Here is a 15762-nt window from a genome sequence, read left to right as displayed (position 1 = left end):
TGAGGAAGACTTGAAGAAGAAAGTGGTATGTTCCTTTGAGGTAAAAATGGTTATTGTTTTAGAACTAAACTTAAGTCTTAGTCTTATTGGGATTTAAATCTAAATCCTATTTGGATTTAAATTCAACTGTGATTTAGATATGACCATGAAAACAAAGGTAGTATTAGGCTAGGTTTAGGGGGGCTGCTAAGGACTAGTACATACTCTCAAGGCAATTCACTATGGACACACACACACACAAAGAGAGAGAGAGAGAGAGAGAGAGAGAGAGAGAGAGAGAGACGGGGAGAAAGAAGCATACAGAAACACACACGCACACAGCTAATGATTGTGGTAGGTTTTATAGGGCTGGAGGGATGGCTTAGCAGTTAAGGCATTTGCCTGCAAAGCCAAAGGACCTAGGTTTGATTCCCTAGGTCCCACGTTAGCCAGATGCACAACAGGCGCATGTGTCTGGAGTTCATTTGCAATGGCTAGAGGACCTGGTGTGCCTATTCTGTCTCACTCCCTCTCTCCTTCCCTCCCTTTTTCTCTGTCAAATAAATAAATAAAAAGAAAAAAATTAACAAAAACTGAGGTTTTATGACTTATGAGGTTTTGTGTGTGTGTGTGTGTGTGTGTGTGTGTGTGTGTGTATAAAGTATTATATTACTAAGCCAGGCATGGTGGTACATGCCTTTAATCCCAGCACTCAGGAGGCACATGTCGGAGGATCACCATGAGTTCCAGGCCACCCTGAGATTACATAGTAAATTCTAGGTCAGCCTGTGCTAGTGTGAGACCCTACCTCAAAAAAAAAAAAAAAAACTATTATATTATTATATTCAGGATTTTAAAACATATGTATATATTTGAGAGAGGGGAAAGGGAAACAGGAAAAGAGAGATTGTGTATGTATGTACAAGGCGAGAAGCACTTTATGCATTTGGCTTTATGTGGGTAGCTAGGGATTGAACCCAGGCATGCATGCTTGGCAAGTAAGTGACTTTAACTGCTGAGCCATCTTCCAATCCCCATATTCAAGAGTTTTCTGATACTGGAAAATGAAACAGTTTTTTGTTTGTTTTGTCTTAACATACTTGCAGTAAAGCTACTTGAGCTATATCAGAAGGCTTTTCATATGAATAACAGCCAAGAGAGAACCTCCATTTTCCCACCCACTATAATCCATCATTCAATGAAACTAACAGCATTCACAACATAGACTTTCTCACAGTAAAATTTTGAGAAAGATTTAACTACTTATTGGAACTCAGAATAGCCCCTAGTATTGAGAATATTTTATTACATAAAGTGGATAAATAGTATTTTATGAAGGTTTAAAAAGTTTGAACACAAGACAAAGCAGAGAACACTTTTGTAAATATAATTTAATACTATCTACCTAATTGTTTTTTGTTAACTGAAAAATTTAGTCAACTCTCATTGTTGCCAAATATCAAATTTTAATGTATAAAATTCTAGTTAATTCATCATTATATTATGAATTATACACTGAAGAATATAGTTGTTATTATGATAAAAATAGCTGGACATGGTGATGCATGCCTTTATTCCCAGCACTGGGGAGGCAGAGGTACAAAGATCACAATGAGTTTGAGGCCACCCTGAGACTATATAGAGAATTCCAGGTCAGCCTGGGCTACAGAGTGAGACCCTACCTTGAAAAAAAAAAAAAAACATATAAGAATCATAATATATATATATATATATATATATATATATATATATATATATATATATATGTAGTATGATTCTTAAGCACTTCAAACATATCAGAACATGTGTTATTGCAATGCACAAGTGATTTTATTTTTTAGGTATTTTACTCAGTACAGATTAAACAGTTTGTGCATCAAAATTATAACACATACAACCAGGTGTTAGTCTCTACAAGCTTTCCAGGAGAAAAATATTTTATCAGGTCCATTCTAATTTATTCCAAAATCATCACACACACACACACACACACACACACACACACTAATAATTTTTAATTTTTTAAAATTATTAATTTATTTATTTGAGAGTAACAGACAGAGAGAGAGAGAGAGAGAGGCAGATAGAGACAGAGAGTGGCCTCCAGCCACTGAAAACGAACTCCAGACATGTGCGCCCCCTTATGCATCTGACTAATGTGGGTCCTGAGAAGTGTAACCTCGTACCAGGGTTCTTAGGCTTCATATGCAAGCACTTAACGACTCAGCCATCTCTTCAGCCCCTAAAGTAATAATTTTTTTAAATTATTTATTTGAGAGCAACAGAGAGAGAGAAAGAGGCAGAGAGAGAGAGAGAGAGAGAGAGAGAGAGAGAGAGAGAGAGAGAGAGAGAGAGAGAGAATGGGCACACCAGGGCCTCCAGCTACTGCAAACGAACTCCAGACGCGTGCGCCCCCTTGTGCATCTGGCTAACGTGGGCCCTGGGGAATCGAGCCTCGAACCGGGGTCCTTTGGCTTCACAGGAAAGCGCTTAATCGCTAAGCCATCTCTCCAGCCCAAAAGTAATAATTTTTAAAAGTTACTATCATAATTCGCATGTAGTTTCAATTTTCACACAGTAACATTATATATTTTTTCTATGAATGTAATTATTACTACTAACTCTTCACTCAGAAACAAAAGTTATAATTGTACACATTGCCCAATCTGAAAACTGAATATATTTTCACAAATATTCCTATGATATACATCAATCCATGTCCCACACTGACATGTTTACAAAAAGGTATGTGTGTATATGTACAAAGGTAAATGCACATCCAGTTAGGGAAAATGCATATCATAACCTGTTTAAGAAAGTGTATATTGGGCTGGAGAGATGGCTTAGCGGTTAAGCGCTTGCCTGTGAAGCCTAAGGACCCCGGTTCGAGGCTCGGTTCTCCAGGTCCCACGTTAGCCAGATGCTCAAGGGGGCGCACGCATCTGGAGTTCGTTTGCAGAGGCTGGAAGCCCTGGCGCGCCCATTCTCTCTCCTTCTCCCTCTATCTGTCTTTCTCTCTGTGTCTGTCGCTCTCAAATAAATAAATTAAAAATTTAAAAAAAAGTGTATATTAAGTTCCTAAAATTGTAAAAACGTGCACTGAGGACTACTAAAGTACTTCAAAACTCCAGTTTTCATAGGCATTTAAGTAGTTTTAGTAAATAAGGAAAGAAAAGAAATGTAACTGTGTTAATGGACATTTATTTGGATGTGTTGTAGTTACCCCAACTGAGTAGAAGTAGGATGTTAATAGAGACAAATTATATCTTTTTTGTACAAGAGGAGCAGAACATAAGTCCTTAGGTAACACAAAGAAATTTTAATATTTCTGAGCCTTTGATGATTCAGAAAACAAGAAAGCTTTGGGATGAGAAGGGCCACAGTCTCATAAAACCCAAATAATTTGATTGAAATCAAAAATAAGAAACATGAACACAGACATAGATATATTGACACAATAGCAATTATTACTAAGTAAATGATACAAAAAGTTGTGAGGGATACAGAATGATTAAAGTTTGGAAATGAGGCACAACATTTAAAAAATAATATTGTGAATGCAAATGCATGATTTTTGAACAGATGTCTTAGGTTGAAGTTTATGTCACTTTTTCGGATAGATATTTGACCAAAATACACACAAATGCAAATATGTGATTTACATATGTATACTGTCATTTTAATCTCCATCCACTAGAGTCTCTTAAATATAAACTAAAAATGAATTTTCCTCTAGATACAGTTATGTATATTGTTTTGTCAACAAGTTGGATGTTCATCTTTTTGCTTTCAAACCTAAAACAATTTTAATCCTTATTACTTATATGATTGTGTGCATTATAACATAAATATCTTTTTAGCTTTATAGGAAAATAAAGTATATGTGTAAAGCTGAATGTTAGTAATGTAAAAATGTTATCAAGTACTCTGATTCAGACAATTATAACTTTATATAGCAGGTACAACAGTTTTTTTTCCCTATGCAAAATGAAATGATTATGACACATAATTAGATATTCATGATGTTCATGTCTTTCAACTTTGTGACATGCTAACACCAAACAACTTTGACAGATTGACAAAATATCTCCATATATAGTTAAAATTACATTTTGCTTTCAGATGGTTAGGTATCATGTAGCTACATAGCCATGGTAACTATTGGGATGAAAACTACGCAATATCTCTTGAATAAGTGAATTTATGTGACAAATGTGATTGTTTAATGTAAACATCACAAATGAGTATATAATTTTCCATATAAAGGTACCCAAAACAAATTTTGAATATCAAAATGAATGAATGATTGCAAGATAATAATGAAATATAGTTTCTCCTTTTGTAACTCATATATTACCTCTGATGGATATGTACAATATTCCTTTGTGTAATTTCTACCTTTCAATACGAGCTGGTCATTTTTCTTCAATTACTTTAGGACCAACACTGAATTAATATTGAGCTGCTTATGTGAATTACTGGAAATTTTGTGTAAAGTAAGATGTTTATGATCAATCCCCTCAGTCATAATGTACTACAGAAATGATTATTTTTATTGATTTTGCAATTTATGTTACTCTGGATATATAACCAAAGAAGTAAATAATTTTTAGACATAATTTTATGAACTTTTAGAATATTTTTGCATGAATTTTCAATTTGTTCACTTTTAACAACCACCAACTGCGATTGAGTGCTCATGAAAGTATTACTTTCTAACCTGTAAGTTCTTTTGCTATGTTTTAAGACAAAAGCCCTCATTGCTTTAAGAAGTCACTTCTATTTAACAGAGAATAACATTTTATAAAATAAAACAATGAATAGTCAATATAAGCCTCATTTTATAAGCTAGAAATGTACAAATATTTCTAGAAAACACGTTGAGAAGCTTCATTTTCATGTCAATTTTATTATATAAAAGCTAATGAAATTTACTTTTGTTTTCCCTGACAAAGAATCATTTCTAATTGGATGGTACCTGTATATCTATAGATAATTAAATACAAGGAAACATATTTAAATGGAGAGCTAATATGTGGTAAAGATATGCTTGGTAATGAGAATTCTTAGAAATAATAAATTGTTTGTTGTAAGGGAACTTTGGACAGAAATTTAAATGGCATTTCTTTTAACCAAAAATGTTTATTTTATCAAGATTTTTATTTACAAAAAGTAAAATTAGTTTTGTGATAGACATTGGTAACATGTGACTGTTACACTATTAATTTATGCTATTAAATTGTCTAATTATGCAGTCCTAAAATAAATAATATGTGTACTAATTAAGAATATAACACTATGTGTAATAATTTTTGCAGGTATAGCTTATAGTATAAAATGCAATGAATAATGTGTTAAATAAATGTAAAATGCACTTCCAAAAATTGTAGAACTTTCAAACCATTACTATGGTAAAAAGAAATTACTTACTTAGTTTGAAATAAAAACAAATCAGAAGATCTTCGTCTATAATCTACCACTAATAGCTAAATTTTCTACAACAAAGGTATGTTACATACATGCTAAAAATAAAAGATGGTGGCTATGCTACACTAGATTTGAAAACTTATATTAATATTATAAATACTACATTGATCTATAGATGTTTATATACACCTATATTGCATTAAAATTAAGAAAATCCATGATAATTCTTTCTAAAACATAAAGTACATGCAAGTTTGTTCTTATAGCACCACTGAAAACAGTGAAAACCTAAATCTAAGAAAACCAATCTATTATACAAGGACAGTGTGGTGGTTTGATTCAGGTATCCCCCATAAACTTAGATGTTCTGAATGCTAGGTTCCCAGCTGATGGAAATTTGGGGATTAAAGCCTCCTGGAGGTAGTATATTGTTGGGGGTGGGCCTCGGGATGTTATGGACATTTCCCCCTTTGCACACTCTCCTGTTCTTATCTACCTGATGGTGGCCAGGGGGTGATGTCCACCCTCTTCGCATGCCATCATTTTCCCCTACCATAGTGGAGCTTCCACTCAAGTCTGTGAGCCAAAAGCTGCTCTGGGATGGATGATTTCTGTAAGCAATGTGAACCTGACTGCAACAGACAGCTACAGGAAACATTGATGAAATATGACAGCTTTGTAAAAGGTATCCTCAGGTGTACACAATGTCTGCTGAAGTCAATATTAATATCACATCTAGTTATACAAATAATCCTAACATCTAATTGCACAGTGAGCAGTGTCAATGACTAGTAAAATTAGGCAATAGAATTTTTGTTGAAATGAAACAAATTATTAAAAATTATCCAATTGACTGGTTGAATCTCAATTCAACTTTTAAAAATTACTTTTTAAATATATTCATATTGTCTAACAATTAGAGCAGGGTGGACAAAAGCAAAATTAGAAAACACATAAGGAAAATATCAGTTAATGGAATAAATAGAAATTATAAACTTTATATTTAAACCATGGAACATAAAGATGATTTTACAAATATAATGTCAGATATATCTTACATTTACAAGTATATTTAAAGCAATATGAGGGATCATTTCACTTTTATTTTGGATTTATGCAATATAAGTGTTAATTAGGATACTTTTTGGAGTGCTTGCAGCCAAGAAGATATATTGTATGCTAGCCAATAAATCAAGTTCTTATTTGCAGAGTAAGTTCACAAAAAACCCTTTGTATATGATAACTATTATTAAGATTTCCTTTATTTCCATTTTCTCTATTCACCAATGAAAATGAGAGTGATGAATACCATAAAAACACTCAATGAAAATATGCAGGAGTTTATGATGCCAACACAGAGAGTTAGTAATTATTGGAGATCATGTAAGGCAAACATGATAGCAATGATAGTTCAATTAAATGTACCAACTGCTAAGAAGGAAAAAAGTAGATTCAAACCATTCTCCTCTTTGGCTTTTGAGGAAAGATACTTTCAATGCTTTCTGTTCTGTTCTGAAATTTAAATATTCCCCCAAAAGAAACTAAGGAATATATAGATTGTGGTTAGTTAGTAATCAAAAGCAGAATCTATTTTCACCTATTTAAAATCCTATTAAACCTCAACCATCATTGTCCTATATAGCTAAATAGTTTTGCACAAGAAACTGAGTAGAAATGAATTTAAAAGTTCCTTTATCACAGAAGTTACATTCTGAGAGAGTCATAGTTTTAAAAATATTCCCTAAATATTCAAGAACATTAACTTGAAATGCTAAATAGAGCATGACTATCTTCAAAGTAACTTTCCATCAAAGAATCTTTTTTTAAATATTTTAATGTGTTTATTTCAGAAAGAGGAGAAAGAAACAGAGAGAGAGAGAGAGAGAGAGAGAGAGAGAGAGAGAGGGAGAGAATGGGCATACGAGGGCCTCCAGCCACTGCAAACAAACTCCAGATGCATGCGCCACCATGTGCACCTGGCTTACGTGGGACCTGGAGAATTGAACCTAGGTCCTTAGGCTTTGCAGCCAAGTGCCTTAACTACGAAGCCATCTCTCCAGCCCCATCAAGGAATCTTTCAAATGAAACACAAATGCGAATGTATGCACATAGACACATATTTACATCTTTCAAGGTACAATTATACAAAATTAAAATTTGAATTAAAATGTATGTTATGCCATGAGTGTGAGGGTCCTTTATACCTTTATTTTGTATCAAGATATTGTTTTTACACACACACACACACACACACACACACACACATATATATATATATATATATATATATATATATATGAATTATCTTATTAGTAAATCAAAAGCAGTTTTAAGAACATGGAATAAAATTGGAAAACATTATTCTTTCTTCATGAAATATAATGTGTACCCAATTTGAGGCATTCAGTTATTTGTATTGAAAATTACTCAAAGCACTGTAAAGTGAGTAAAGTAGAAATGGCAAATTACTCAAAGAAATTATGTACATATTTAATAATTGAATGACAAAGAAATAAAAAGTCTATTTAAATGTTACTCCAGTGTTTCCTGTGTTTCTGAAGTATTTTTTTAAATTAAAATATAAACTTTTTGAAATACTCTCAGTATTTTTTTTCCACTATGATAAGATTGGAATTATATTTTGTGCTATGAGAAACATTGAAATAGGAAGTATGAAAAAATTAACATTTTCCTACTGACAATAAGAACTTTTTTCTGTGTTAAATGTTTATAGAAGAAAGCATGATTTCATTAAAAATGATTAATGATTAGGATAGTAGAACAATGTGACTATAATCAACATGAAGACTCAAAAATAGTATACTATATCATTCAAATAATTTTTAAAGCAAGTTGTATATGATTATGATGGTTTCCTAAGTAACACTATACAAGTACATACTTCCAATGTAGTGGAATATATACTTGTTTTATGGGGTTTGTTTGTTTGCCTTAAAATATTATCTTGCCCTGTTTACCTTTCAGAGGGAAGTTTGGATAGTACAGCTTCATTTACAAATTCCTGGAGATTATGTTTAAACTCCTCAGCAATCATACAGCGTGAGTAGTTTCATATTTCATGATTGACACACCAACTATTTGTGTGTACTCAAAGATATCATTATATTACCTGAAAGCTGTTAATACAGCAAGAAGAGACTGCAAGAGAGAGCCACTATGGCAATGTATTGTATCTTTCATGAATTTTAATTCAGTTTTAATTTTCAATTGCCAGTTTATTGTTAAAGAAAGCACAAGGTTATGTGAGACTATTTTTAAGGATTCAGTTTGATTTGCTTGCCTTTATATTGGGAAACTCAAATGACAAATGTATGATCTTAGACAAATGTTGAATTCACAGATCACTGAAATAATTTGGGAAAAAGGAAACTATGCTATCCTAGAAAGTTATATTTTACTGCAGAGTTCAATAGTTGATGTCCTGGAACCAGTCTAGGGCAAGAAAAATAACACATTACCAAAATCATACGGTTTTGTGCTAGGAGTCTTATTTGCCAAGCATGCTAAATTTGAATTCACATATTCAAATACAGATTGTGGAATCAATGTTACATTGAAAAGTATATAGAAATAACAAAAATGACATTTTCATTCTAATTTTTCTCTTTACTGTAACTGCATAGTTTTCACACTATTTTAATGGAAGAGCTAAATTATCCAAGGCTTTGTTTTCAATAGTACATCCCATTTTTGTGAAAATTAAGGAAACTAAATCTAAATTAGTTTAATTGATTAATCTAAATTAATTCTAAATTATTATTTATACCAATTATTTTTCATATTTTCATAACAATCAAATAAAACCCTGTAAATTGGAAGACATTAATAGAAGGAAATTTATAGATTCTTTTTAAAGTCCATGTTCTACACTTCCACAATATATACAAAATATTGCCTCAATATGCCATGTACTCTTCAGATGTAGAGTTTCATTTGGCAGTTTACTGTTTCTACAATAGATGCTTTATCAACACACTGGTAATAACCAATAACTCATTCACATTAGCATTCACCTTTCATATTTTGATTTACCCATGAATCCATTTGTCTTATGTTAGGAAAACTTTCTTTAAATGTGTTGCTATGAGAATGAGTTAAGAGAGGTCTCATTGACTTCTAAGTAATAACAACATATAAAAATATAAATAAATTTTCTCCACCTGGGAACCCTCCCACTTGGGAACTTTCTTCTTTACTGACTTTAATGTGGTTCTCCTTCCTATCTCTGAAGACCCTCACCTGTCATAAAGGAGTCCTTCCTTGTTTTCTTCTCTTAAACTCTATAATAAAATTCTTTCTAAACTTAAAAGAAAATAAAAAGATGAGGGAATTTGAATAATATATAATGTTCTCCTTCATCTGTCCCTGGTTATTTGTATATTCATATACTCAGGTAAAATTCTTATATTCATAAAATAGGTCTTTGCTCTCAGTTATAATAAGAATTTTCTTTAGTCATTTATTGACCTGATCTGTAAATTGTAATGCACAAATCTCATCCTTCAGATATTAAATAAAAACACTTCATAAATTTAACCCAATAAAATAGTTTCATAATATGAAACATACATAAAACATTATCTATATTTTATGTTGAAAAAATTATTCCAATAAACAAAATAATACTGATAAGAATGGAAAAATGGGAGTACACTTTCAATGTTTACATGTAACCAAAAACACAACTGAGAAGATGTTAGTTATCTATTACATTTGTCATTCATCTAAGATTCACCAACGTATAGACTAATGCAACTCATTCAAAGTATAGAAATAACTATGGTGCTATAAACTCATTGATAGCATAGCAGAAACTTCACATAGAGATGAGACAGTATCATTTAACAATTCAATCAATTTCAACAAAAAATGCTTCCACTGTTGAATTAATGTCTTACATTTACTATGTAACTAAAGGAAATGGTCAGTTTTATTTCATCATTTAATTTTCCATGTCCTTATATTTTCTTCCTTTATGAAATCATTTCAAACATTATGGTCAATTATTTGAACTATTATCTTGAATCTGGAAATCTTTAGTATCTATAATGTGGCAAGGAGGAATCTACCTGATTTTCACTTTATAACGCTTACTTTAAATGTGAATAAGCTATTAAAATGTTTTTTTGTTTCACTGGAACTGCAATTAATAATTTTGTAAGAGTTACACAGTCCTAATAAAGTCAACATGGAGAATGGTTATGGTTTTTGAGAAAAAAAATAAAGAGAAGTTTCATCACTTAATTTTATAAGGGAAATAACATACTTATTTAATTTGCTTATGAATTACTAGACAAATTTGTACTTATTTCACTATGGAATGCAAATGAAACTCTCCAATGTATAAACCCTTACTTTTATGAATGTATTGGATTTTAATTTATTATGCACAGATTTCTTGCATCTTATTATGCTATTATTTCCCTTTGTGCCCATTAGAGAAAGCAAACATTTTCCATTTTCTAAAAGTTATTACCTCTTAAGAATGCCTCCTAAAGGGCCCTGAATACCTTGCATAAGTATGCAAATACTTAACTCTTTATATAAAATAAAGACCTTGTATACATTTCATTATCTTGGTGGAAGAGGAGAGTCAGGATGTCTCAGTTTTCTAATCCAATTTGTCCTATGCCATGTGAATACAGGCTTGGTGAACCAACATAACCTTGAGTCTTAATCTGAAAAGAAAACTTTTACTTGTGGAAATCTGGTGGCATAGTGTGGTGTCAAGAAGGGGACACGTTGGTGAATATTGAATTCTCCAGGACTGCCACAGATTTTACCAAGTGTAGCTGAGGTTCTCATAATCACTGGTATTAAAAGTTGCTTATCCATTCTAAAAGATTTCCTATAAGGTATGTAATCTGGCTTTCCTGTTCTTCATGTACACAGTGATAAGAAGGAAAGTGCTGCAAGGGAAGGGAGGTTTTCCAGTATTTTCTCTAGCACGAAGTATCATACTGCCATCAACAGACTATCACCATCAGTCCATGCCCAACTATCATATACTCAGTAGTCATTTTGTTCTGTTTCTTAAAATGATTTTCTTTATTTTATTTTTTTTAATTATTTAAGACATAGAAAGAGAGAAAGAGAGAGAGAGAATAGGTGTATCCAGGCCTCTAGCTATTGCAAACAAATGCCAGATGCATGTGCCCCTTGTACATCTGGCTTACGTGGGGTTCACAGGCAAACAACTTGGCTGGTAAGCCATCTCTCCATCCCTTGTTCTGATTTTCTACCAGTTTTAAATGAATCCTTAGATCTATTCAGATATTTCTGTACAATGCCATGGTTTGATGCTTCTTCAAAGTCAACTGACTGTTCAATTCCTATATAAGCTGAAAAGAATAAAAAAATAAAATGTTAGAAATTTTACTTAGAAACTTGCTTTACCTACCGGTCTGGTATGCACAGACACAGGGGTCTTGAAGGTTGTCACTGGATAACTACACTCAGAGATGCTGTAGGGATCAGAACTGCTGGAAGAACACTTGGAGATGGAATCACAGCCTACGAAAGTGTTATCAAGAGGCAGTTCTTGGATGATGTGGTGCTTGGAATTCAGGGGAGTTTCCGGCTGGATCTGGAAGGTAGGCTGAGGAGAAGCAGATTTATAGTGGCGAGCCAAATCAGGGCTGTCAGGCTTAAAGGTAGAAGGTGTAGTGCCCCAGTTGTATTTGCCCATGGTTTGCTCTTCAAGCTCAATGGGGAGGTCTAATGTAACACTGTTTCTGTCATTGTCAGCATCATCTGTCTTTGCTTCTTCTATAGTAACAAAGTTAAGAAGCAAGTTCTTAGGGGCATGCTTCTTCTTCTTTTTCTTCTTTTTCTTCATCATCATCATTTGTCTGTTTTCTGGGTTTGGAGTAACCCATTCAGAATTCTGTTTGTTTTTCTGAGAAGCCTTAAGGTGTGGAGATTGACGACATCTTACTACAGCAGTGATGAAAATCACTAGAATTACAGTTATGGTACCAGCCACAATGGCCACCATAATCTTGACATAGTCACTGGTTGGTGAGGATGCATCAGCTATCTCAGTACTTTGGGTCACTGGTGCTTCAATGCTTTTGCGCACCAATTCATGAATAAGTGTTGCATTGGTCACGGTCTCGTTCACAAATAGATTGACAATTATCACATTGAAGAGAGAATCAGGTTGTCCTAAGTCCTGAGCTTTGATTATCAGCTTGTGTAAACCAAGATCTGCAACAACACATTTCTCCTTCAGTGTGATGTTACCTGTTGTTTGGTCAATCATAAAGAGTCCTTTTGTATTTCCCCCCACCATGCTGTAATGAACCTCTGCATTCATGCCAGTGTCATTATCAATGGCCACTACCTTGAAGACAACTGTGCCTGGGTTAGTTGATGGCAGAACTAATTCAAAGGAGTAGTTGGAAGGAGGGACAACAAAAACTGGTTTGTTGTCATTGACATCAACCACATTTATGGTGACTTTAGCCATTGAAGAACGTGATACACGACCACCATCCTCTGCCTTTACATAGAAAGTGTAAGATTCTTGTTTTTCTCTATCAAATGAAATATTTGGCCTAATGACACCAGTCTGTGGATCAATGGTGAACTCATCTTTCACATCTAAAATGGAGAGAGTGACTGCAGAATTCTCTCCATAATCAGGATCTGTCACAGTGATTAATCCTACTGTGCCATGTCTTGGAAGGTTTTCAGGGACATAGAAGTTGTACTCATTGTGAGTGAAAATTGGGCTATTATCATTTTGATCAAGGACAGTCAAGAAAACTGAGGCATTGGTCATTAACGGTGGAATTCCATTATCTTTTGCCAGGACTGTGAAATAATATTTTTCCTGTTTCTCCCTATCTAGTTTCTTCACTGCAGTCAGAATGCCTGTGCGGCGATCCAGGTTGAATTCAGGTGGTGCATCAATACCCAGCATGTAGCTGATTTCAGCATTCCGTCCACTGTCTGCATCAGTTGCACTGATTTTTGTCAACTGGGTCCCAGGAGAGTTATTCTCAGGGACAGAAAGACTTATGAAGGGCTGAGTGAAAATGGGAGCATTGTCATTTTCATCTTTGACTTTGATGAGGAGCATGGATGACTGATTCAAAGGTGGTTTTCCTGCATCAGCTGCCAATAACTTAATGGCATATTCTCTTGTGGACTCATAGTCAAGAAATGCGGCAGTCTCCAAAAGGAACTGATTACTAAATACTGGCCTTAATCTGAAAGGGACTTCATGATCTGTGAAGCATGTCACCCTACCATTGTGGTCAGAATCTTTATCCATCACAGTTATTAGAGCAATTTTGGTGTTTAGTGGAGCATTCTCTGAAAGGAGCACAGTACCATTGGTTGGATTGACAATGTATCTTATGTCAATTGATGGAACATTATCATTGACATCAGTAACATTTACCAATACCATGGCTCTTGCTGGCATCGATCCACCATCACTGGCCAAAACTAGTAACTTGTGGCTTGGTGATTCTTCTCTATCCAGGGGTTCTTTGACAGTGATAAGTCCGGTAGTGGTGTTAAGGTGAAACAATCTCTTGGCAATGTTGGAGATTAGATTGCTAAAATAGAAATGAATCCTGGCATTTTCACCTATGTCAGCATCTGTGGCATGTAGCTGTGTCACTGAAGAGCCTACAGGAGCATTTTCTGGTATACTGACTTCAATTTCCTGCTCTGTGAAGATTGGCTGGTTGTCATTTGTATCAGCTACACTTACTTGCAAAATAGCTGTACTGGATCTTTGAGGAAAGCCACCATCTTCGACCTTTACTTTCATCACATAGGTATCCTTTTCTTCTCTATCTAACTCCTTTTGGACAATCAGCTGTGGCATCTTATCCCCTTCTGGCGTTTCAATGACATCGAGCCCAAAAATGTTTTGACCCTGGAAAACATGAAATGACACAATATTTAACTTGGGTCTCTGTACAATAATACTTAAATATGTAGACAATGAATTATTGATTGCTTTATGCCATATTCTGTCACCAGGAGAATCTCCAGTTTATATAATCTTCAGTGATTTCGAGATTACCCTGAGATAACATAGTGAATTCCAGGTCATCCTGGGCTAGAGTATGTACCTATCTCAAAAACAAAACAAACAAACAAAAAAAAGAACAGTAGAATAAGATGAGAAAGAGATGCCAGTAGTTTCTAGTTCTAAGTCTCAACTATGCCTAACACTAGTACTGCACTCACTAGCAATTTATTAACCTCTACAGATACTTGGAAAGCATGAGTTATCCTAGATGTTCTGTGGGAATTTTAATTTGTAAATGATTGTAATAATAAACATAATATTTTGTACAAAAAGATTATTTTATTTGAACATGGATAGTAATTAGTGTTGCCATAGTATCAAGTGCAGGCATGCAATGGCCCCACATCAAACAAAGAGTACATCATTAAAACAAGAGCTAAAAAGTTCTCTTTTTCTTTGTTTCTCAAGATAGAGTTTCACTCTAGTCCAGGCTGATGTGTAACTTAGTATATAGTATCAGGCTGGCTTCAAACTCACAGCACTTCTCCTACCTACTTCTCTGCTTCTTGAGTACTGGGATTAAAGGCATGTGCCACCACACCCCACTAAGAGCTAGAATGTTCTAATGGGAAGCTAAATAATAGGCCACCTTGTGTTTACAATAGAACCAAATATAATCTTTGTCCTTAAATTTACTTTTGTAACAAGTTGTCCACTCAAAAAAAGCTACTTTAATATATCAAAATATTGTCAGAGTTACTGTGGCTGATAGGAAAGAATGACAGCTGAAAATGTAATAGAATCCTCCTGATTGACATATATATACTTCAGCAATGTTAGATATGGAAGGGTTTAATGTCACAGATATTGCTCCAAAATTAACAAACATATCAGCCAAGTTTTACATTTACTTCATTTTCTGAATGAAATGAATGCCATTCCATGTTAAGATCATGAATATTTCTACCATTCAAATACCATATTGTGGGTTCAAGTATATTGAGATGTTGACTAAGTTATTATGATCATTTTATTTATTATTTATTTATTTAATTAATTTTTAGTTTTTTGAGGTACAGTCTCATATTAGCCCAGGCTGTCCTGGAATTCACTGCGTAGTCATAGGCTGGCCTTGAACCCACAGTGATCCTCCTAAGTCTGCATCTCAAATGCTAGGATTAAAAGTGTGCACCACCATGCCTGGCCATTTTATTTTTAACAATATAGTTTTGTTTTATGAATGTAACTTATTGTATAAATTACTAAAATGTTCAAAAGGAGTGTACAGGAATTTACAAAGAATTGCCACTAAGCTTTCATCTTATATGAAAGTATAATTG

The 15762-nt window shown here is 33.8% G+C and overlaps 1 protein-coding gene across 4 annotated transcripts in view; it reads right to left on the bottom strand.

The window, feature by feature from the left end:
- Pcdh11x (protocadherin 11 X-linked) overlaps positions 1-15762 on the bottom strand; it is a 688067-nt gene that overhangs the window by 578337 nt on the left and 93968 nt on the right. For all 4 annotated transcript variants that reach the window (XM_045140388.1, XM_045140389.1, XM_045140390.1 and 1 more), the window contains exon 3: positions 11828-14323. In XM_045140388.1, the coding sequence (XP_044996323.1) occupies positions 11828-14323 (2496 nt within the window). The remainder of the gene's footprint in view (positions 1-11827; positions 14324-15762) is intronic.

The sequence above is a fragment of the Jaculus jaculus genome, chromosome X, assembly GCF_020740685.1.
Source record: "Jaculus jaculus isolate mJacJac1 chromosome X, mJacJac1.mat.Y.cur, whole genome shotgun sequence".
NCBI lineage: Eukaryota > Metazoa > Chordata > Mammalia > Rodentia > Dipodidae > Jaculus > Jaculus jaculus.
The sequence above is the reverse complement of the archived record's forward strand: the minus strand, read 5'-3'. Positions and strand labels throughout refer to the sequence as shown.